General features: G+C 35.1%; 1 protein-coding gene across 15 annotated transcripts in view; it reads left to right on the forward strand.

The window, feature by feature from the left end:
* The window catches only part of LOC145680804 (uncharacterized), a 296,773-nt gene that overhangs the window by 227,304 nt on the left and 44,026 nt on the right, over nt 1-25,443 (forward strand). For 14 of the 15 annotated variants that reach the window (XM_081751866.1, XM_081751865.1, XM_081751864.1 and 11 more), the window contains one exon: nt 7,299-7,415. The exons of the other annotated variant lie outside the window; for it this stretch is intronic. In XM_081751866.1, coding sequence (XP_081607992.1) covers nt 7,299-7,415 — 117 coding nt within the window. The remainder of the gene's footprint in view (nt 1-7,298; nt 7,416-25,443) is intronic. 15 annotated transcript variants of the gene reach the window in all.

Here is a 25,443-nt window from a genome sequence, read left to right on the forward strand (position 1 = left end):
TGTGACGAGACAAACACGACGGTACCAAAATTATCGAAATTGCACCTGGGGAACATGGGTAATTTGGGTAATTTTGTAGCTTAGTTTGCAAAATGAAGAGAAGGGAGCAAACTGGGCCTCATCTTTTTTCGCTTGATTCTTGTCGTATGTGACGAGACAAACACGGCGGTACCAAAATTATCGAAATTGCACCGGGGGAACATGGGTAATTTGGGTAATTTTGTAGCTTAGTTTGGAAAATGAAGGGGAGGGAGCAAACTGGGCCCCATCTTTTTTCGCTTGATTCTTGTCGTATGTGACGAGACAAACACGACGGTACCAAAATTATCGAAATTGCACTGGGAGAACATGGGTCATTTGGGTAATTTTGTAGCTTAGTATGGAAAATGAAGGGGAGGGAGCAAACTGGGCCCCATCTTTTTTCGATTGATTCTTGTAGTATATGACAAACTGGGCACCACCTTTTTTACAGGTAGAGCGAGCGGTGAGCGGGTCGTGGCCGCAAGTGGAACTAACAGCAAAACATCCTTTGAAGCAGGGTTACCAAATACAGAATCTGCTGCAATAATCTGCGCCGCAAGTAAAATACCAGCAATGCACTATTTAATCTAATGTCGTGTGAAATGTACGGGAATTTTGAAATACTATTCAATATATAATAATTTAATAATGTTGTGCAATGTTATTTAATAATGTGTTGAGAAAGGATTTGAAAAATTTAGTCGGATGAATGGTAATTGATCGACAATTAGATTTTTCGCCAGTAAAATTGATATTTAATTTTTAATTCATGGAACAGCAGGTCTTACTACAAATAGACGATCTTAGGATTTGATCCCTGGATTTCAGTGATTTTGAAACCAGAACACTAAATGCTTACTTTTACTTGTTCTCATTACGTTATAGGAAAGAAATTAAGATTTGATTTAGGGAGTCCACCATGTGAAAAATATTTAAATTCCTAATGAGAATAAGATATCTCAAACTTCACTAACACCACACCCGTTCCGTTTAACCATTTGTTGTGTAATTTCACGGTCAGACAGTATGACAGTTGTGTGGACCGATTGATCGCACTACAATTTCGAATGTTCCCACGAAAACTTCGACAATTCGAAAACTTCTGGCAATTTCGATAACTTTGGAACCATCGTCTTTGACTTCTCACATAGTAGTAGAACCAAACGAAAAAAGATCGACCCAGTTTGCTCTCTCCCCTTGATTTTACATACTCAACTACAAAATTTCCCAAATTAAACAAGTTCCACCGGTACAATTTCGATAATTTTGGTACCATCGTTTTTGTATTATCACATAGTAACGAATCAAGCGAAAAAAAAGTTGGAGCCCATTTTCCTTCCTCCACTTCATTTTCCATACCAAGCTAAAAAATTAACCAAATTACCCATGTTCCCACAGTGCAATTTCGATAATTTTGGTACCGTCGTGTTTGTCTCGTCACATACTACAAGAATCAAGCGAAAAAAGATGGGGCCAAGTTTGCTCCCTCCTCTTCATTTTCCAAACTAATCTACAAAATTACCCAAATTACCCATGTTCCCCCAGTGCAATTTCGATAATTTTTTACCATCGTGTTTGTCTCGTCACATACTACAAAAATTTAGCAAAAAAAAGATGGGGCCCACTTTTGCTCCCTCAACTTCATTTTCCATACTAAGCTACAAAATTACCCAAATGACCCATGTTCCCCCGGTGCAATTTCGATAATTTTGGTACCGTCGTGTTTGTCTCGTCACATACTACAAGAATCAAGCTAAAAAAGATGGGGTCCAGTTTGCTTCCCTCTAACCGAAAATTTAAACGTACAAAAATTACTGTTCTTTTAAAAATATCTTGCTCTTTTAACTGATTTGTGTTTAGATTAAAAGTAAAATTCCAAAATCCATAAGTAAGAACCTCAGTTGATGATCCAACACAACATTCAATTTTAATTATAATTGTTGAAAATAAAATATGCGCAATTCCGTCAAAAAATTGCGGCTGCCAATTGTTCAATTTTAATAATTTAAGCATTGTGCTTGCTTCGAATATTTGTGTTTATAAAATAATGTACACTATTTGTGACAATTGAAAACCACGTAGAAGAAAAGAAATATTCTACTTTGTTCACACTTCGCATAATTATATTAATACAGAGTACTCAATATCAGAACTGGAAATGGAGGCGAGGTGAAAGGCATGTTAAATTACCACCTATATAAATTTAAAGTAATTTCGATTGCATGAAGGAGGGGAGTTTCTGTTGCTCATTAACATTAGGTTCGAAACTGTGAATCCAGAATTCTAACTAATCCTAAATTCTGTGGGACCTACATAAAGAATGAAAAACGAAAGACAAAATTCAATATCACCTTCACTAGGCTCAATTTTAGGGTTCAATATGAAAACTTGTAGTTAATTACTTAAATATCAATTGCAAGCTACATTGAAGCGCTAGCTGCTTCTAATAGCCCCACCCATATTGGTACTAATTCTAAAATATATGGGAATATGCCAAAAAAATGTGCCCAATTAATGCTGACGACCTGTCATGTTAAAAATTTGTGCCGTTACACAGACGTACACAAAATTGTGGTGGGTTCGGCTAGGTTCCCGCTAGCCCCACCCACTCAACCGATTGCGTTGAAACTTATACACAAAGTTAGTGTTGAATTAGTGCTGGCGATACCGTATAAAAACAAAATTATTGTTGTCACAAAAACGATAAAAAAACAATAAAAGATCTGTGTGGGGCTAGCGTGAACCACGCAACACCCAACCAACCGATTGAGATGAAACCTATATACTAAGGTAGTGTCTTTAATTAGTGCTGTCGATACAGCATAAAAAGAAGATTAGTGCCATTATAAGAAGCCAAAATATATTCGAAAATCTAATATTGCACTATCATCAAAGAAAACAATCGATCCTCATTTTTATGGTACTATACATAACACTAATTTTCTTTCTATGCGATATTGTCAGCACTAATTTTTGACATAGTTTACAGAATAAGTACTGTTACACAAACGTCAAAAACGGCACTAATGTTTCCGTTATTGCTTGAAGTAAAGGTGGTAAGTTAACGCTGGCCCCAAAGATTTTTTACTAGTAGGACCTACATTAATAAAGCACTAATAATAGGTGTTGGTGCACTGAGAAGTACTTACAATGCACTAACGATTGTACTAGAACAGATCATCAGTTCTTTTGATATTGGCGTAAATTTGACGCAATGAAAACTTCCATATGAATTTCTTATGGGATTTGCGTGACATGTAATTGGCCATATCTCCATCAGTAGTTAAGCATTTCTGAAGCTAGTTGTGTTTTCTAGAATCACTAACGATGCATTAACGAATGTCACTTATTTTTTGTTAGTGCCTAAAGTAGGAGCCAAGTTCACGCTGGCTGCCAAAGGTTATTCAATTGTAGAACCTACACTAATGGAACAGTAAATGTAGGTGTCGGTGCAATCGAAAGCACTAACTAATGACACTATTATTTTGGTCAGTAGTTGAAGTGGCTGGGGCAGCGTGAACTTGTCCTCCCAAAAGGTTTATTGTAGTTCCTATACTAATGAAACACTAACGTTAGGCTTTAATGCACTATGAAGTAATAACGATTGACACTAAATTTATCGTTAGTGCGTCATGTAAGGGGCAAGTTCGCGGATGTCAATAGTGCCTTATTAGTGAAGGTACTACAAGAAAAACCTTTTCGAGGGCAATTTCACGCTGCTACACCCACTTCAGGCACTAACGAAGAAATAGTACCATTCGTTAACGCATCGTTAGTGCTTCTAGAAAAAAATAGTTACATTGGTGTTTCATTATTAGTGTAGTTATGCCCAATTACATGTCACGAAACTCACATAAGAAATTTATTTGGAATTTTTCATTACATCAAATTTCCGCCAAATTTACAAGCACTAATGATCTCTTCTAGTTCAATCGTTAGTGTAGTATTATTGCTTGTTAGTCTTACCTCTGCTTCTCTTGGCGCTACCTCGCAGTCTCGATGATTCCACTCGCTGCTCGGCGCTGTACGTTGTTGGTCCTGGGTCCGCTGTCCCTGACTCTCCCTCGTAGTTTCTGGACTATGGACTGGAAGTCCCTCTTAAAGTCGTCTGGATCTGGACCTCTTCTGACAGTTGAACGTACGCCCATTCAGCTTTTGGACTTCGGGTGTCGATCGCTACATCACCTAGGCTGGGAGTCAGGTCCACTTGAGAATGTAATGCGCAGAGTGGCGGCATCATTGTTCCAATTCACAAGAAACCCAACAAAATGACTGTAATAATTATCGAGGCATTTCTCTTCTGTCAACATCCTATAAAATTCTTTCAAACATTCAATTAGCAAGATTGACCCGAAGCGCAAATAAAATTATTGTAGATTATCAGTGCGGATATAGACGAAATCCATCAGCTATTTATTTACCACTCAAAAAATACACGAAAAGAAGTGAGAATACAATGCCCTGTTTTATCAACTGTTTATTGATTTTTGATAGGCTTAACACTCGGTTAGGAGAGAAACATTGTACAACATTCTTAAACAATTTGGAATACCAAAAAAGCTAATTAGGACAATTAAGATATATTTAAATTAATCCCAAATACAGTTCGGGTAATATTTTTTTCCACGAGCTCTCACATGGAGAATGCCCAGAAACAAAGAGATGCGTTGCTGCCTTAATAATTCAACATTGTTCTGGAATACGCAATGAGGAAATTCAAAGATAGTAACCAGGGCCTAGAGTTGAATGTTATTTGTCAGCTTATGGCGTATTCTGATCATATAAATTAATAGGGGATGATGTGAGAACAATAGAAAAAACGAAGAGTTCTTATTAAACTCTTGCAGGGACATGGTGTTAGACGTAAACGCAGAGAAAACTAAATATATGGAAATTCGTTGGGAACATAATACGGCAAATTATGAATGCGTTAAAATATTGAAGAATACTTTTTGTAAACTGGGAACATTTAAATATCTTGGATCAATATTAACATACGAAAATCGTAGTCACGTAGAAAGTAAATATCGAGTAAAAGCAGAACGTTCGTGTTATTATTCATATCAAAATATCATATAGTAACTAATTTTTTCCAGAAATTTGAAACCTCAGATATCTAAAGCGATAATCACGCCTGTTGATCTGGACGGCTGCGAAACATTTTCGCTTACTATAAGGAAAGAATCAAAGTAGTTGAGAACAAGATCCTGAGACAGATATTTGGACCACCCGAGATGATCGGAAATGCAGAATGTTGTAAACTTCATAACTAGGAACTACATAATTTATACGGTTTACCAAACATTGTTAATATCATCAAGTCCAGAAGACTTCGGTGGACATGCCATGTAGCTAGGATTTAAGAAAGTTGGAACGCTTTCAAAGTCTTAACTGGAAGACCAATTCGAAAACGACTATTAGGAAGATCTAAGTATAGATTGGAGGACAATGTTAAGATGGATCTCTCAGAAATTGAAATAGAAAATAGAAACTGGATGCAGTTGGCTAAGGAAAGAAGTTAATTGAGATATTTTGTGAACGCAGCATTGAACCTCCAGGCTCCATGGCCATTGACTTGGTTTTTTTTAAAGCCTGATAAATCCGATGCGTTATCAACATGCTGGGTCTTGTCACTAGACGAGTTGTTAACCCTTTTGGAGTAGCTATTTTTTCTCAGTCTAGATTTAAATCAGGACTTTTTAGAAGCGGGCGACGTAGTGGATTAAGTTGACTGTTCTGAAGCCCGCTATTGTCTCTGAGCTATAGTCTTTCCACTTCTCCACCTTCGTGGAATGAGCATATTGGCGGGCTACAAATACTGGCAAGCATCTATGGCGACATTCTGTAGATGGCCCAGCAGGTGACTATGAGTGTGTCATCGTAAAAGCAAACTGCAACCACAAACCTATCACTGCACTTGAAAACGCGGATGTAATGATGATGATGAAGTGTATTAATATAAAAATCGAACTACATGTTCGGATAGTTGTCCATCAATATAAGTTCCTTTGGCTCCTCTGTAGAATGGATTGTCTTTGACTGAATAAGTCTTACAGACGGTTCTGTCGAAAGAAACTAAGAAAGAGGTTCATGATATGGAAAATATAGATATTAAAAAAGTCGTCACTCATACTTAGTGGCACTCTGAAAAAGTATATGTTTGTTTTTTAGTTCACAAAGATTACAAGAAGGAAGAAACTTCCGTCGCATGAGAGTTGTGGTCGATTAAAGTAAATAATGATGATTGATGACTTTTTCCTTTAGGTGATTGCACTTTATTACTTGATTGAAATTATATTAATCTGCCATATAGCTAACACGGCTACTTAATGTTCACCATTAAATGTGATTTAACCTTTCCCTTGGGCATTTTACAAATACCCCGTGTGTCTATCGTGACAAAGGGGACCTTTAACTGCCCACGATTATGGCAGGAGTGAACTGACGAGCAGATGATTAGAATCTGTTAAGTCGCTCATGCAACTGTGATGTTACATACATCGCAAGCTTAGTCGAGCCTGATCGCATATTCTTACCAAAAGACCTGTAACTTGTGAGAATCATTCTCAATCAAATAATCTGAGCCGAAATGCAAGACAAATCTCTTGTATTTGCACAAAAGATCTGGGAATTACATTTATGTTTCTTCCAGGTACAATACTTAATTAGTGGGTTGAAATGTCAAAGCGAATTTGAAACGAGGAGAAACAAATCTAACTGAGTGGGTATGGCCAAGGTAATATCCTCAAGAACCTGCATTTTTATCTTCACCTCACCATCATTATACCTGTCTTCCTCAACGAATTATGCCCATCATTTCCACTAATGCCTGCGGAAAATCCTGCTATTCTCAGCTCCAAAATCCCAAGATAGCACGAGCTTAGCATTCCTTTCACTACCCAGGCAATATATGTCGTAGGCATATACGAACACTATTCACATAAATTACTACCGCAAATTGAACTAAGGTCTTCCGCATCGTAGCCGCCTACGCTAACCATATAGCCACGAGAGACATTGCGCGAGAAAATGTTATATTATTCTCATCTACTATTTCTCATAATTGTTTTAAAACAAAGCATTTGTGAGACACAGTTGTCTCTCTTCTTTTACCTATAGAGAATGAATTTATAAACACTAATAATTTCTTGAGAATATTCAAAATATATGTTTAGATAAAATCGTAAATCATAGTGTAACATATGTCGGATATTTCTGAATTATACATTTTTCTCTTAATGAACACTTGTCAATTTGAAATATTCTTCTCTTAATAGCAAACAATACATGTGATTCACATCAATTTAGATGTGATTCAGGACAATGCTTACTAGACATCCAAGTGTGTAATGGACTATATGATTGCCCTGACAAAAGTGACGAAATCAATTGTGGTAAGTTCAATAATCGTTTTCCATATTCTTTATACTAGTAAATGTATATTTTGTTCCCACAGTATATGATAAGGTTATTGCAGGATATTTGAAAGTTTAACAAGTGTAATTTTTGAAGATAAATAACAACGATAACTATCAACAAATTGTCGATAATTTGACATTAATACCGTTTCGGAACAATTATCCCAACTTCTAATAATGTGTTCAGTATTCACTGTTTAGCGAATATGTTTTAATTTTGTTCTCAGACAGGAGTGTTATTTCTCCTATGCCCTATGGTTATAACCAGAAACAGGCAACGTTCCTATATGCTCACTCTCAATGAAGGTATTCTTGTGAGCTACATCAGCTTCTTGTCTTATTGTGCGTCGTGCATTCTGAGTCATGTCTACGCTCGGAGAAACGTGTTTGCTTTCAAAAAAAAAAAAAAAAAAAGAATTTTGGTGTTACCCTGTACCATGGTTTCTTTACTTCGCCGTACATAGCTGTCCTGCTCACGCTATTATTGCAAGGTGGACTAGAAGTAGTTCGTGAAAATATGCATAATTCTCTAAAACACGTTTTTGGAAAACTAGTACACCCTTCTACCAGGGTTATTTTGTTTAAAACAAAATGTTTAAAGCAAATTATTAAAACTTGCTTTAAACAATTGATTTTGTTTAAAACAAATATTATACACGTTTTAAACACTTTGTTTTAAACATGTGTATTTTTTGAGGCTTATTTTAAACATGCGTTTATTTTTATTTTATTTTATTTTTATAAAAAGAATATATCAGAGAAAGAAAATTATCAAAAAGTGGTCCCCATTCAGACGACTATTTTCTTCCCATGTGAAATTAAATTATATTCTGAAATTAATTTATCGAAGGCATTCGAAGATACAGTACAGGTTGGCTGTCAGTTTCCGTACAACTTGGAATCGTTTAACTTTAGTTTTACAAAAAAAAAAAAAAAAAAAAAAAAAAAAAAAAAAACGGAAATCATTTAGAGCAAATTTATTAAGGTAACTCAAACTTCATCAGATAAGAAAATGAGCATATGAGCTTGTTGCAAAACGTCTAAGAAAGATATGATTGGTTTAGTTCAAAGAAAGAAAAATCATTATGAAAAATGCAATGTTGTGAGAAAGAAAACGGAAACCCAAATAAATGGTAAAAGTGCTGTTCCGAAACTTGCTTTTGATCATTCTAACGTCAGGTATATGGGTATGGTGCAATGGGAACTTAAGATCAGAATTAATTTTGAATCAAAATTTCTTTTTCATTATATTATCGAAAATGTATTTTGTCCCCCTTCCCCTCCCCTGTTCTAAATTTTCTTAAAACTTTACACTTTGGCATATCTTGTATGAAGAGACCAGTCGAGAAAGAGCAAGATATGCCAGTCGCCAGCGTAACAAACCTTTCAAGGCTGATAATTGTTGTAGCATCAGTGCCGAACGTCAGTTTTTGGAACAATTTGATCTCACATTGTTCGTCTGTCTGTATGTATGCGCCACGCTACAGGGTGCAATTTTCGGTCTTTAACATTAAATTTTGAGGGAGGAGGCATGAGACGTTGGAATTTTCTGTTTAGATTTTGACTGCGATCCAACGTAATACGGATCCCATTTTAAATAAAGAGCCCTATCGCATATAGCCTTCATGCATAGTGTTTGAGATCTAGCATGAAACATATCCAAACACTTATTTTTTTCCTGGCTACAACTATCATCACGCACATGCTTTCTTCGCGCTTTTACCATGTCATCACTATTTTTTCTGTGTAATGTCACTCACGATTCTTTCGCAATATTTTATTAAAGTACCGAATTACTTTGTAGCATCAGCAGCAATTTCTTACACTTTGCCCTCCTGAGGTATTACGCCCCAAACATGGCATCAAAATCACAAACTTCAACTTTCGGACTCCCATAAACCTACAGTTTCAGTAGTATCATAGCTGTGGATATTTATGCAGACTCTGTACGTGCAATAGTATGCAGCACAAAAATTATGATCCTCCAACTTTATGCCATTCCAAAATATAGCCTCTTTAAATGTGTAATTTTCTGTAGTTTTGGTGGTGATTTTATGTATTATTTTGCAACCCTGAATATTTATTTAAACGCACATGTTTATATTCCCCGCGGACCTCAGTATCTCCTGTAAATATTCGTTTCTTGTTGGTGTTCGTCTGATTCGTACGTCCTGAGCAACTGTAATTTTCATAAACCCTTTCAAATGCAAAAATTGGCACTCCACCGACAACAAACATGACCGCCATTCAGGAAAACTTTTATATACATTAATGATGTTATTGATCTTCTCATACACAAGGTTCATTATACTCGAACTTTTATAATTTTCGGAGATAGTCGAGCAACCACCTCTGGACCACTTCGTATGGATTCACCCTATTTCGTTTTACATTATTAAATCATACAGTTCGAACGACTTGCATTTAAGAAAAACACACGAAATGCAAATAACATAGACATGGCTTTTCTGAAACTTCTAAATGTCATCAGCCGCAATTTCCTTCAAACTGTAGAGAAGTCTCTCTTCTCAGAATACTGCATAGGGAAAAATGTCTACAAGTGAAATACAGGTTTTGATGTTACCAATGGTCAAACAGACAGACTTTCCTACTGTCATTTTTTTTAAGGATAATCCAAAGAACTGTCGGGAGGTCTTGTCGGTGATGAGAGAATCCAAGAAACATAGTTTTGTGGCTCGTGAAGGAGCCTCAATCACATTGTTGCTAGAAGGGATCGTGTTTGAAACAAATATCAAAGAGAAGAAAATTATTTTTTAACTATCATGCTCTAAAATTGCCATAGCAAAAAAAACAGTAAAATTGAACATAAAGTACGTATATTAGATAGAAAATTAAAGGATACCGGATTTTTCTTTTGTGTGAGAAAACGGTTGCAGGGAGAGCAACAGCCCCCATTCAAATATCTCCCAAAACAATGAGAAAGACCAAATCCAAAAAAGGGCAGAAGCGATTCCGAGGAAACTATGCATGCAGATACTAGACTTAATAGTAAGAAACACATAGTTTTTCGTTTATGTAGAAGAACGGTTTAAAGGGGCCTAAGTCTCTCCCAAAGCATTTTCAAAAACGCTCGAAATGTCCAAAAGAACATGCGCAATTTGCAGAAAAAGTCGTATACACATACTAGATAGAACATTAACGAATAAGTCTCTTCTTTTGTGTGAGGAAATGGTTACAGGCGAAGCAGCAACCCCTATTGAAATATCTACAAAAATAATGACAAAGACCAAAATTGAAAAAGGGCACAAGCGATTCCAAGGAAACTATGGGTGCAGAGACTATACTTAAAAGTAAGAAATACGCATTTTTCTTTCCTTCCTTCCATGATGTTCAGCTACGATGATGGGCTTTGCAGGCCAGCAATAGAAAATAGACCTTCCATCATTTAAGGCATCAAATACTTGGTTGTGGGATTTTAAAACAACACACAAAATCGTATCGCGAAAGGTGACGAAATTCATATCTACGACACATACGTCTGAAAATATAAAGAGCATATCCAGAACCGTAAATGCCTTTATTGACAATGCAAAGCACTATATTATCCAATTCGACCCAGGTAATGTGTACAACTCCGGTCAAAGTGGTTTCCAACTAGAAATGCATGGCTGTCGAACCTTGGCTGCTCAGGTAATGAACAAAGTGGAAGCAGTTGTCCAATCCGTGAGTGCGACAACACACAATATACAACACAACCGACTTCCTCTGCAGATGGTACTTTGCTGGCACCATTAATCATTGTTCTGAAGAACCCAACAGATGAGTTCGGCCCACGTGTACACAAAACTTTTTTTTGCCCCCGTAACGTACATCTTGCAACCTCAAAATCAGGAGTACTAAAAAGGGAACTTTGCAGCCGTTTGCTTGACCACGTGTATTTTCCAGTAACACAGCATCAAACAGATCTTCTATTGGACGCTTGTAATGGACATTGTGAAAATACTCTACGCGGCATTCAACCATAAGAGAAAAATACTGTAATACTTACAATACCTGAAGGTTTAACTTGGAAGCTGCAACCACTAGACGTTCAGTTTTTTCGCTTGTGGAAGACATTTGTGCGCCGCTTTTCGAACACGATTATTTTACAACAGTCTGATTTTAATTTGCATCTACGGGATAACATAATCAAACTACAATCTCTGACGCATAATCAATGCTCCTTTCCAAAATGTAAAGATGTCATCAAATTTACGTGGTATTATATTGCCTGTACAACAGAAAAGCCAGCACAGCAGCAGAGTTCTCCTTTGCCACGAATCACAACCCGACATCAGGGATAAAAGTGAGGCGGAACGCGTTTGGACATTTTCCCCCCATTTCCAGAAAATATTTTAGGCGTACACTTACTTTCTAAAAGAATACAATGAGGAAATATAGGCAGAGGGTACGGCGTAACGTCAAGAATCCCGCTACATTTCAGATCCACTTTTACCCCTGCCCGACATGTGACATTTGTGCACAGGTTGCTGTGATTCGTTGTGGTTGGTGTAAAAGATCACTTTGTGTACAAGATTTCTTGTGGAATATCATTACCGCGACACATTTATTGCGTAAAATATTGTGCTTACGAAACTGCTGGTCTGTGTTATGAAGTGGTGGATATTACTTCCAATATGTATTTCTTTAGTGCACGTCTAACATATGCGTATATATTTTCATGAGAATTGTTTGTGATTATTTGTGGATTGTGACCTTTCTAATCTATTTGAAATAATTTGGTGGGGGATGTGGCTCCCCTTGCAACAGTTATCCACAGGAAATAACAAATACGTATATTTTACTAGCATAACTAGTATGTATGTACGACTCCAAAAGTGCATTACCACCTGCAATTCTCCGTTTCCCTGCAATTGCAGGCAATCAAAAAAGCTCAGACGTTGTGTTGGTTGAGAATTCGAATGGTGCTGGAGAAAACCTCAATTCTCTTACAAATATATCAGTGTGGGAAACTGCAAAAAAAAAAGGATAAAGTAAATTTTTAAAATGACGGTTTTGTTACTGAGGGAAATGGATGACACAAAAAGTTACAAAATGATCTCACTCAAGCAGTCGAAACAATATGAATTGCAACATGTAGATATCAGAAGGAAGCGATTTCTTTCCTTTTCTTTCCAAAAAATCTAAAATAAGAAAATACATTGCATAATATAGAGATTTAATGTGAACGACTAGACAGCACAGGAAATGGATACATGGACAAACACATACTAACAGACACCATTAGCGGAGTAGATTTGCGGGCCTCCCATGCAAGATAATCAAACTAGACCCTACTTGTAAACAAAGTTGTTATATTATTATTATTATTATTATTATTATTATTATTATTATTATTATTATTATATTAATTATTGAAATATAGTTTCCTTTCCCAAACTCTGGTTCTGCCTAAGAGCTGTCATGTTTGTTTCAATGAACTTTCTCAAAGGCCAAATGGGATGGAAATCTCCGAGAAAGAGGAAGAAAAACACTTTCTTATGATAAAATCTAGGGTAAAATTCGAAGCACTTGTTTCCCGAAGGTGCTTTTTTCATTCTTTCATTTTCGGGAAGAGAAAAGTTTTGGCGCCTAAGAAATTACAGTATATAATATTGCAAACTTGAAAGTGGATTTATTTACTTTGCTATTTGTTGTAATAGAGGAATTGCGATTGCAAAATATTATTGTACAAATTAAATTTTGTTTCGTCACCCATCGAAAGTTTTAGGTGCCAAATCTGTCTCGCTCCCAAAGATCGATATTCAAATTTTAGGATACGAGTATATCGATGTTGATATATTTGAGATTTCGAATGTTGACATGGGTGAATATCGATATCAACGATACCGACATATCGAACAGGCCTAAATCTAAGAAATGATGCTTGAGTTATACTGGAATCAATAATCAAAAACTACATATGTTCTTGCTTTCCGTATCCAACGTTGAGAGAGTGAAACCGAACTAACATTTTAAGCCAAAAAATGTATAAAGAAAAGTACTTATGCTTCCCTCTTAATAGAAAACAATTGCTGTTATTTATATTTTACCTCTGTTTGTGGTTGTTATCAGAGATCAGCAACAGTTCAAATACTTTATATAGTATAGCAATATACTATATAATGTGTCACAACTAATCAAACCGGAAGATGAAATTCTTGTGATAATAAAGTGGAATGTTTTACAAAGTAATCATAATTCATTGTCCTTATTTTTGTCAGTACTTTTGTCATAGACTCAGAACTACAAAATTAATAGAACTACAAATAAAAATTTAATTCCTTTTTTATCTCACACTAAAAGATGTCTGCAGTTTCCCGTGATTGTCATTTTTTAATACGTAAGTCATCTATCCCGGGCAAATTCTGGCTACCGGTGTTTCGAGGTAATCGGTACCGGAAAACGTAAAGTTTGTTCACTTCCAGATCTCGATAGTTTGTTGAAAGAGATTTAACAATTCATGTTATTTCTTCGTTACAAAACACTTCGGATTGACTCTATTCATGGTGAATTACTGAACTTATACACTCACCACAAAAAAGTGAGTGCTATCATTCTGCAGCTAGGTCGTCCAATGTAAACCTTCTTGTCCCAAAATCAAGTCTGGTAGAGAGAGCCCTTCTGTCTCCTTATATCCCCTCTCCCCCATATTAAAATCAGCAACAACATGAGCACAATTCCAATTTCAAAAGAATAAAAATGAGACGAAAGGAGTTCATAAGTTCATGTAGAGAGAAACTTAAACATACCTCAAAGAAAAATTGCAACCAATATATATCTGTTAGAAGTATGGAAGTGAGACAGAAAGAGAAAAGTAAGTAGAAGAAGAAAAAAAGGGCACGGATAAAAATATTAGATTTAATCCGGGAACGATCGAGAGTTAATTTATGATTTTATATGGGATTAATTTTGGACATATTTTTGTAGGTTGACATTTTGTAATTTATTATTATTATCATTATTATTATTATTATTATTATTATTATTATTATTATTATTATTATTAACATCGCAAATTAAATTGTAATACGTTTATATAAAAAAATTTCTTATTATATTATCGAAGTTGTTTATGAAATCAATTTATGATATCCAATAAAAATACAATTAGTTGATTATTATTATCGCATCAAATTGCATTTTTTATTACCATTATCATACGAGGATTAAATTATTTACATAACTAGAGCGAGTTTTTATAATATGCTCTTCAAATGTTCAAACTATTCATATTTAGATTTGGAAATTTCTAAAGAAATTAAAGATATAAATATCTTGATGTAAACAAGGGATGCTAATACTCATCGGTGCTGGCTAGTATTTAACGTCATACGGAAGGTAAAAAAGTGATTTCTATTGTGGATGTGGACTAGTAGCTTTTTTTTCTTGTGATAGTAAATTTTCTTGTTTATTTGCATCCCTGGTCTAAACACTCTACGTGTGTCTCTTGATACATACAGTAGGTATTTCAATATGACTCTTCTATTTTATGTCTCATCACTGTGTTGATGTCACCCATTATACTTTCAGCAGATGCTGATAGTGTTTTTCCCACAGATTGACGCTTCACAGGCAGCATATTTTAAAGTTATTCTTCTTTTCGCAAGCCATAATTGACCTTGTTGTTGTCCATGATCTCGGAAAATCACTCACGCCATCGGTCGACAGGTGAGCGTGGCGCTCACTAATTACGCATAGTCACATTTATACGGCCAGTGCTACTCAAACAGAAGAGAATGAAAAGGTTACACTTCACTCTCACACACAAGAGACTTGAAGAGACAGCTAGATGACACCTGAAGTCTTTGCCCCCATTAGAGCGGCTTTGAAACAAAAACTATAAACCAGGGTGAGTGCTGTGCCGTTCCCTGGTTAAAGGTAGTAAGAAAAGAACTAAGATTATAAAGTACCGTTTCCAGAAATCTAACACTAAGATAGAAATAACGCTTTTTGTTTTTTTTTAAAAAAAATACTATTCAAATAAATACATAGAGGATGCTTGAAAAACACATTGAGTCACTTTCAAAATGAATACCAAAATTAGTTTCCAAATTAAGTACTAAATTTCCAATGACACTGAAAAGTTCCGAGAACATCTAGATCATGACAAAACTTTAACACACATACTGTCTTTCCGTTTGGTTCGGTTGCAAATTCGGTAGTATTCATTAAACGTACAGATCTGAAATGCATTATAATAAACTTAGTGTGTAGCGTAGGTCATACCTACAATTCCAGACTATTAATGGAAAATAAACAAAAAAGAAAGGGACAAAGAAAATATAGGAAAAGGATAGAAAGAGAAATTGAATTAGTTCCATTTTACTGCCAAATTTCTATCGGAAAGCGCCTGCATTAAAAGTCCAAATTATATCATAATGAAAAGTTATAAATGTTTAAAGGGAAAATTTGATGTTGGTTCCTTATATATGTAGCAAATCTTCCATATTTCGCATTTCATACTAGGATAAAACAAATTAAAGAATTACAGGATGGAAACAAATTTTGTGAGAAAATAAATAATATAAATAAAATCTCTATTACAAAAACCACAAAGGTGGCCATTCTCTAGTCATTTCTGAATATTTGTCTATTCTTTATATCCACTCTCGGTTCTACCTATTGCGAACATAACGTTGAAATTTGCAATGATAAAGTGAACACGCTAGAGTTTAAACGGGTCATCGCACTGGCACGATAACTTGATTGAGACTCGGTATCCCAGAGAAAAAAGAGAATGTTCGTATTTCCTTGACAAAGAGTTTGTATTTGTGTGTGAGAGAGAGAGAGAGGGAAGAGAAAGATGCAAGACATGATCAACAAACGTCAAGAAAGATGGATAGATAGAGAAAGAGAAACAAATAGAAAAACGAAAACTACTTTTCATTCCTCTGTATGCTGAAGATTGCACATAGTATTTATTTGGAGTTTCGTCTTGTAACTTCCACAACGAACGTTGGTAGCGAATGTTTTATGAGAAAAACACAATACCGGATGGGGACTCCAACCAGGATTTTTCCGTTTGGAAGTCTGCGAGGGTACCAATACACAAACGATTACTCTACCAGACACGTATTTAACAAAATGTATAGTGTTTCTTTTTAAGAACAATAGCTTTAAAAGTGGATACTACAGACGAATTAAGTGTTACGGATTGTCCTGCCTGCTCCCACAGCTTTTATTTTACCTTTCCCAACCAATATTTGTAAATCGTCTCTTTCATGACACAGGCGTTTGCCATCACATTCTTACGGATTGCTAGTTTACTATCAGAAGTCACTCTTCCATTCTTCACGATCACATTGTGAAAAAATGACCTTTCCCTTGATCAGAATTTGACCTGTACTCCTCATGAGCCGAGGACGTTACCCCTGCCCTACACTACCACCTGAAACTAAAACTCAAATCTTACTAAGTTCAGTTCTGATCTTTGGAACGAACCGGCTTCTTTCTGTAAGTTTATTTACACCAAAGTGCACGTCGAAGTTATTTCATTCGAGGACCTGGAGAGAAGTTAGTGCACAGTAATAAACGAAATAACATGCAATCAAGAAAGAATACAGAAATAAGAACATTCTATGCAGTATTTTCCCCGTGCTAGGTCAAACCCCCATGCCGTAAAAGTCGCCAAAACCTACTGGAATTCTTGCTAGAAAATGTCGATCGTCGCTATAGCGACGCGTCGAAGGATTGCCGCTATTGGACTCTATATACATGAATCGGTATCCCTCTCTTGCCCCAAGACGGGCATACTATGGTAGGTGAACTTGCAAATCATCACCAATCGAAGAGTCACCATTGATCTAAGCGACCGACAAAATTATGGATTTGACACTTAATATCTGTAACTTTGCATTACTTTTACATGTCCGATTCCCAGCCAAATAGAATGAATTTGGAAGTTAATGCGATCGCAGTTTCACCGTTGATTTCACTGACAGCGAAAACTATAAATTTTACATTAATATCGGTAATTTTCTCTTTGTTTTCATGTCACGGTAAACTCCTCCCCTGAGACCCCTCTGGTTCGAATTTTAGCAAAGATACTTTGCCTTGGTCTGGGGCCTGGGCCAAGGTATCCGCGAGCAACTTTTGGTAATTCTCGTTCAACTTGTCTGGTCCGCAGGTAGGTCCCAGGTAACGCCCCCGTGAGACTCCCTGATTCGGATCTTGATTCGCCTTGGTATGGGGTCTGCACCAAGGTATCCGTGTAAAAAGCATGATAACTCTCGTCAACTTGTCTTTTCCAGGCCGGTTCCGGTAAACGCCTGCCTCTCCTAAGAGGTTGGAAAGTATTCCAAAAATGGATTCATCTTCATGTGCGCCCTGCACCAAAATACCAGTGACCAAATTTTGATAACTGTTGCTCCACTCATCTGGTCCCCAGGCAGCACACAGACAGACAAACACACAATCAATCTCTTAATTTTATGTATATTAGGTTATATTTTCCTAACTATTTTTTCCTAAAGTTAGCTTCAATGGTCAAGAGTAAGCCTTGCATCTACATCATGAAGTGAAAAGTCTTGAGATGAGTGCGTATAATTGTTTGAATTTAGATAGCAACCGTCACCGATCGCTTAAAACTGAATAAGGCAGAATCATGAAATAATGTAAATCGACGAGCGTCATTTTGCTGTAAAATTACATGGCGAGCAGATTTCTATCTAATCCCGAATGGTTATCGTCGAATATACACAGTTAAAGGAGCACACTGATTATTTAAATTCAAAAGACCTCAGCTATTTATCCCTCTACAAGCGACGTTTTTCATCGGCTCGGTAGACAAGTCGAAAAGTACTCGCCTAGTAATTAGAGGATTGGTGGTTCGCGCCCACCCTAGGATGCTTTTTATTACTTTTTAAATGTATTTTCTCGAATCACCTTAATGTAGACAAATTACGCTCTTATGCGATTTAACATATTTTGGGGAGTAATTTTTTGTGTTTCATTGGAGTTTCGTCGCATCTCTGCTGCTGGTGGTACAATTTTTAAAACGGAAGTTGCTCCACAGCGGATAGTCACTGCGGGGCCGCCAATGTTTGTCAAGGTGTCAGTAGTTGCCCATCTGTGGTCCACCGACGAGTACTGGATGAGGAAAGTACGTTAATAATAATAATAATAATAATAATAATAATAATAATAATAATAATAATAATAATAATAATAATAATAATAATAATAATAATAATAATAATAATAATGTTCAGCTTCACTGTGTAGTTGCAGAGTCAATCTAACGAACGTCCTTTGAAGATCATTCTGTATTTCCATTTACGTTCCGTTTCCAGAAAATACACGCACATGGTGTTTATCCAGCAATATGTCCGTATGGCATTGGATATGATCGATCTTATGTATAAATAAAAGTCGGGACCAGTTTTACACATGTTATTGTCGAAGTTTTCGCATAGGCTTAAGTCAATTGGGAACTACAAAACACATTGGTTTTTATCATACTTTAACCAAACATGTAAGTTTCATCGTTATAAGCTCAGCTGTTTGTTTGATATTTAATACCGGTAATTTTTGTGCTTGCTTGTTGCTTTTATTCTTTTCCTTATTTTTAAATTATATCCAAATAAATTCCACTATGATTACTGTTATTTTGAATGAAAACACCATTTACAATTGACAAACAACGAACACTTAAATTTCCGACGTAGGTGTAAAAATTTTAAAAAAATGGAACGTTTAGTGTTCGAACGCACACTTCCATGAGGAGCAATACAGAACCTGAATACGTTCGACATTACTCAGCGTAATCATGATGGCCAAGTGGTTTTCGACGGTTGGTTGTAATACTTTCGATATCCATGAGCATGGGTTCCAACCTCAATAGTCCAACCTTTGTTTTTTTTTTTAACTTTTTTGCTGCTACGTCGGAGCGTTAAATGTTTGTTCTTTCTCAATTGTAAACGGAGTTTACACTCAAAATAACGGTAATTATAGTCGCATTTATTTGGATATATTTTTAAAATAAAGAAAAGTATAGCAATAATTAATGATAAAAGCAATTACCGGTAATAAACATAACAATAATTCCTACGAAAGACAAAAACGAATCGCTGAGCTACTATGGACGGGACTTACACATTTGCCTAAAGTAAGTTTAGAACCACTGTGTTCTATAGTCACCAATGGACTGGAACTTATATCCACGCCCACAAGACGTAAGTAAATATTTTTGTAATCCTGCACACAAGCATGAGTTTCTCGACAAGAACGAGTGTAATACTTGTCCGGATTTTTATGTATACATAACATCGATCTTATCTCATAGTAGGCATGAATCCCTCTGCTGAATTGAGCTGGAAGATGCATTCAATGTAAAACTTAGGCCCCCACTGAAGATACATTCTTTGGCCATATACACAAACAATAGAAGGGGGAACAAACTGGTGTTCCAGAAGATTGACAGTTGTGACGTCATCAATATGGCCATCTGTGAAATTTCCAATATAATTTTTAAACACGTGTAATTTCATTCAGAATAGAACTAAAACTGTCGTTTTTGTCCCAAACTAAAGTAAATTAACTGCAAATGATAGACTATTAGTTGCAGTATCTATATATGGTACCATGTTTGAGACTTATTAAAACAAACTTTAAAAATGTGGTTCCATGAAATTCATTTTTAACTTTAAATCTGAATAACTCCACAATTATCATGAATTCTAAAAATGTGATAGTAACAAAAAATGTAGATCTCATTATGATCTATAAAACGAGGTGTATATATATATATCTTGTGTATCATTTACATAAGGTAGTAATGTAATCTTAGAGAAGACATAATGGTGAGCCATCGTAGCTGTAATTTATAGGTATGTTATATTAGTATGATTCAATAAGAGTTACAGATACTTCACCACTGCAACTTTAGTCGTTAGATCACCTAGTTAATAATATAGGGTGACAGAATTGACATTCTAATAGACCGAAACTTATGACGTCATCAATATGGTCGCCCGTAAGTATTCTAGTAAAATGTTTAAAAGCATAAAACTTCCCACAGAAAGACGATAGAATTGTATTCTTTGCACCGAAGTAAAGCAGGATAATTTCATTTATATAAAATGAATTTGTAATGTTCAGAATCCATTTTCATGTTGTTATATAAACATTTTTGATACCATATTCAGAGTTAAATATTGTATAAGAAATGTGAGTGTTGACAACATATTATTTTTACAGAATGAAGTTACATAATATTTCAGTTAGCAATACTATTTTGCATTTTAATCATTTGTATCTAAAATCTCTGACAAACTAATTATGGAAACAATTTTCATCTTGGGAGACAATGTTTATTTTCACTTTCCCGTTACAACTTTCCCGATTAATTAAGTGCTGCAGTAACTTTCTCAGCCTATCATAAGAAATTAGAAACGAAACTGCAGCCAAATATTAGTGTACGTTTATCTTTATTTAAAGAATCTAGTGATCCGCAAATTATCCTTCACGCAATGGAGTTTTTTAAGAAAACCATACATAATTTGAATCCAGGGCAGATATCCGTGATAACTGGGGATCAGACAATTTATAGTATAAGTTGCAGAAGGTGTCTTTCCACCTGTTTGAAAAGAGCTAACATCACTCCTATTCATAAATTTGGTAAGAATCAAAATGATGTGTCGTCCTATCGACCTATTTCTTTATTATGACCTCTCTCACTTGTTTGTGAAAAGATAATCAAAAGCAGGATCTTTCAATTTCTTGCTCCATTTATAAACTCCTCACAACACGGTTTTTCGCCAGGAAAATCTTGTGTTACTAATTTATCTGTTCTTCTGTCCGACGCTGTGGACAAGATCTCAGGAAATTCTCAAATTGACATTTTGTATTTGAACCTGGTTAAGGTTTTCGATTTTCTTCCACACCATCTTTTTATATACAAACTCAATACTAGATTCAATTTACATGGCAAATTGCTTAGTCTTCTCGAAACCTAATAGAACACAACGAGTTTCAGTTTCAGGTTACTTATCAGATTTTATTCCCGTAAATTTTGGAGTTCCTCAAGGCAGTGTTCTGGGTCCACTTCTATTCGTATTATACAAGGACGATCTTTCTTCTTTGTTCACAAAAAGCTCTACCAATATTCTTCTATTCGCTGATGATTGCAAACTCTACAAACAAGTTCAATCTGAGTAAGATGGGTTTGCTTTTCAACATGACGCTTCAATTCTTTTCAACTGGTGTAACTCTTGGAAATTTAGGTTTAACATCAAAAAATGTGCTTCTCTCACCATTTCTCTAAAAATGGGACCTATAAAACACATTTGCGAAATTGGTCATAAAAACATAAATGTTGGCTCGTCTTTCAGAGATATTTGTCTTATCGTAGACAGTAAGCTTATATTTGCGGATCATATAAGCACACTATCTTCTACTGCTATGAGAACACTGGGACTTATTTATCGCTTCACTGTCATAAAAAAAATCCTAATTCCTTGAGCTTGTTCTGTAACTTATATGTTGCTCCCACGATTGAGTACTTGTCTGCTATGGCCTGCCCTATTAGTTAAAAAATTAAATTCCGTAAATAATTTCTTTTAGCCATTGTATCCTACGGAGTAGCTCACCTGCGAACATTTCCAAAAAAATGACATTTTAAAATTCCTCAATATCAAATCTTTCCTAGTGACAAACAAAATTGCTCACCTAATATTTTACAAAAAAATTTAGATGTCCACATAATATGTGAACAATTGTTAAGTCAGATCGCGTACCCGCTAGAAAAACACCGTCCAGTGATCTCTTTTACACTCGAGCGGCGAGAGTTAATATTTTCCAAAGGTTCCTTCTAAACCGAATTGTCAGTACTTAAAACCAGTTACTAGAAACTGAAGACGTTTTCTCAAATGAGTATACTTTCAGATCATCTACAAATAAGCTATTTTTGTAATGCCGCTGTTATGTTGTTCCATCATGACCTCAAATTGTTATTGAATTTTTATGTTAATAAATTGTTAAAATGTTTCACTGTAAAATGGACTAGTGCTGTATCCGAAACTTATTATAAATAAATAAAATAAATAGTAAAGAGTCTTCAGTGGAGCTAGGAAGAGGAGCCCTAAGTCACTAACTGAAGCATGGCTAAATATGATGGAAAATTCTTTTCATTCTCTTGGATTTTGACGCATCCGTAATCAAATCTATTGAACTGTTTTTAATTAATCTATATGGATGTCAGGAAAAAGACTATCAATAATTTAAGGAAAACAATCTTTTCCCTAAAAATCAAAACTCCAGAAAAATTGTCACACAGAATGGTCTTATGTATCATTACAGTCGTTCTATTTACCAAACAAGTATTTGGACTTCTGCAAACATGGCCGAAATTACACTTCCAGATCGTTGCAAATGTGGGTGGTAGAAAGAAGAAAATAGACTCCTACCAATATGGTTCAACATTCTCATTTGCTGCTAATACCTGTCAAAAGATGGTCAAGACGTGTACAAAATCAGGCGTCTGCACGAAGAAATTATTAAATTGTTCTGCACCTTGAAACTGCTTTTTTTAAATCGGTCTTAATAATGTAACAATTATTACTTATATTACTTTTAGGCTAGTCTGCTAACGTTGTAACGTTGTAGTTCCTTTCAAAATGAAAAAACAATGTTTCCATAATTAGTTTGTCAGACATTTTAGATACAAATGATTAAAATGCAAAACAGTATTGCTAACTGAAATATTATGTAACTTCATTCTGTAAATATAATATGTTGTCAACACTCGCATTTCTTATATAATATTTAACCCTCAAAATGGTATCCAAAATGTATAGATAACAGTATATAATGGGATTCTGAACATTACAAAATCATTTTATACAAATGATATTAACTTGTTTTACTTTTGTGCAAAGAATACGATTCTATCGTCTTTCTGTGGGAAGTTATATGCTTTTAAATACTTTACTAGAATCCTTACGGGCGGCTATATTGATGACGTAATAAGTTTCGGTCCATTCGAATGTCATTTCTGCCACCCTATATTATTACCTAGTCGATATAAAGACTAAATCGGCAGTATTGAGGCATCTGTAACTCGTATTTAATCATACAAATATAACATACGTATAAATTACAGCTGCGAAGGCACAACACTATGTCTTCTTAAAATCACACAACTACTTTATGTGAAATGATACACAAAATTATATTGACGCCATTTTATAGACCATAATAAGATCTACATTTTTTGTTGCTATTATAGTTTTTGAATTCTTGATAATTGCTCAGTTATTCAGATTAAAAATTAAAGACGAGTGTCAAAAAACATTTTTTTAAAGTTTTCTTCAATAAATCTCAGATATGGCACTATATACAGATAATGAAACTAATTGTGTATAATTTGCAGTTAATTTACTTTAGTGTGGTACACAAACAAAGGATTTAGCTCTATTCTGAAAGAAATTATACCCCTTTAAAATTATATAGAAAATTTCACGGGCGGCCATTATGATGACGTCATAATTCTCGATTTACTAGAACGCCAGTTTGGCCACCTTCCTATTGTTTGTGTATATATATATATAACCCAAAGAATGAACCTGTAGTGGGGGCAAACTTTTTATGTTCTCGGTAACTCTTACTTAATGATTCATACTTACAATAATGTCATACGGACTTTATAGTGGATAAATACCATGTGCGTGGATTTTCCGAAAACGGAAGCGTAAATGAATAACTACCTAATTTCCGAATAACGTTCGTTAAATTGACTCTACAACTGCACACTGCAGCTGAACATTTACTACCTAGGTATTATTATTATTATTATTATTATTATTATTATTATTATTATTATTATTATTATTATTATTATTATTATTATTATTATTATTATAACCGTAATTTCCCGATGTAACAGATTCTGTAAGAATAACTTTTTCTTAAAGTTTTATCATAAAGTTTAGATGTTATTCTACTTGTTCTTCGGAAAAATTATTAAATACAGTTATGTTATTAACAATTTTATTCACATCTGTTTCAGTAAAAGTGAATGTGTTTTAAAAGTATACATGCAGAGAAATGGAAAATTGATTGACTCATTTGGAAGAAAGCCGTTTAACATTGTAGCTAAAATGAAAATAAATTTACTTCGGTCTAATATCAAGTCATTTCACAACAAAATTTTATTCAGTTTTCCAGTAGTTCACCTCCAACATGCCAAGGCTCGAAGTACGTAAAATGTGCCACAGCGATTATCTGCCGTGGCCCAACTTTCGTTTTCAAAATTATACCACCATTTACAAAATATATAATATGTTAAATCGCATAAGTGTGTAACTTGTTTACATTAAGCTGATTCTAAAGAAAGTGACACTTTCAAAAATCAAAACATAGCATCCTGGGGTGAGTGCGATCACAAACACTTTGTTTACTAGGCGAATACTCTTCCGAATTTTGCACCGGACTGATTAAAAATACGTCGCATGTAGAGGGATAAATCGTTGAGTTCTTTTGAATTTGGCTAACCACTGTGCTCCTTTCACTGTGTATATTCGACGATAACCGTTTGGGATTAGATAAAAACTCCTCGTCATGTAATTTTACAACAAAATGACGCATGTCTATGTACTTTATTTCATGGTTATCCCATATTTACTTTCAAATAACCGGTGACGGTTCCCTTCTAAAAGCATACAATTAAACGCACTGATCTCAAGATTTTTCACTTTGTAATGTAGATTCAAGACTTACTTTTGACCATTGAAGCTAACTTTAGGAACAATTCGTTGGGAAAATATAACCTAATATAAATAAAATAAAGAGATTGATTGTGTGTTTGTGTGTCTGAGTGCGGCCTGGGGACAAGACGAGTGGACTTGACAGTTACCAATTTTTCTTCAGAGATACCTTGGTCCAGTAGAAAGACCAAGGTGAAACACGTTTGTTCAAATTCCAAACAGAGGGGTTTAAGGGGAGACGTTTACCGGGATATGAAAAGAAGTAGAAAGTGACCAATATTACTGTTAAATCGATCGTT

Source organism: Thermobia domestica, chromosome 3 (genome assembly GCF_964235325.1).
Source record: "Thermobia domestica chromosome 3, izTheDome1.hap1.1, whole genome shotgun sequence".
In the NCBI taxonomy this organism is placed as follows: domain Eukaryota; kingdom Metazoa; phylum Arthropoda; class Insecta; order Zygentoma; family Lepismatidae; genus Thermobia; species Thermobia domestica.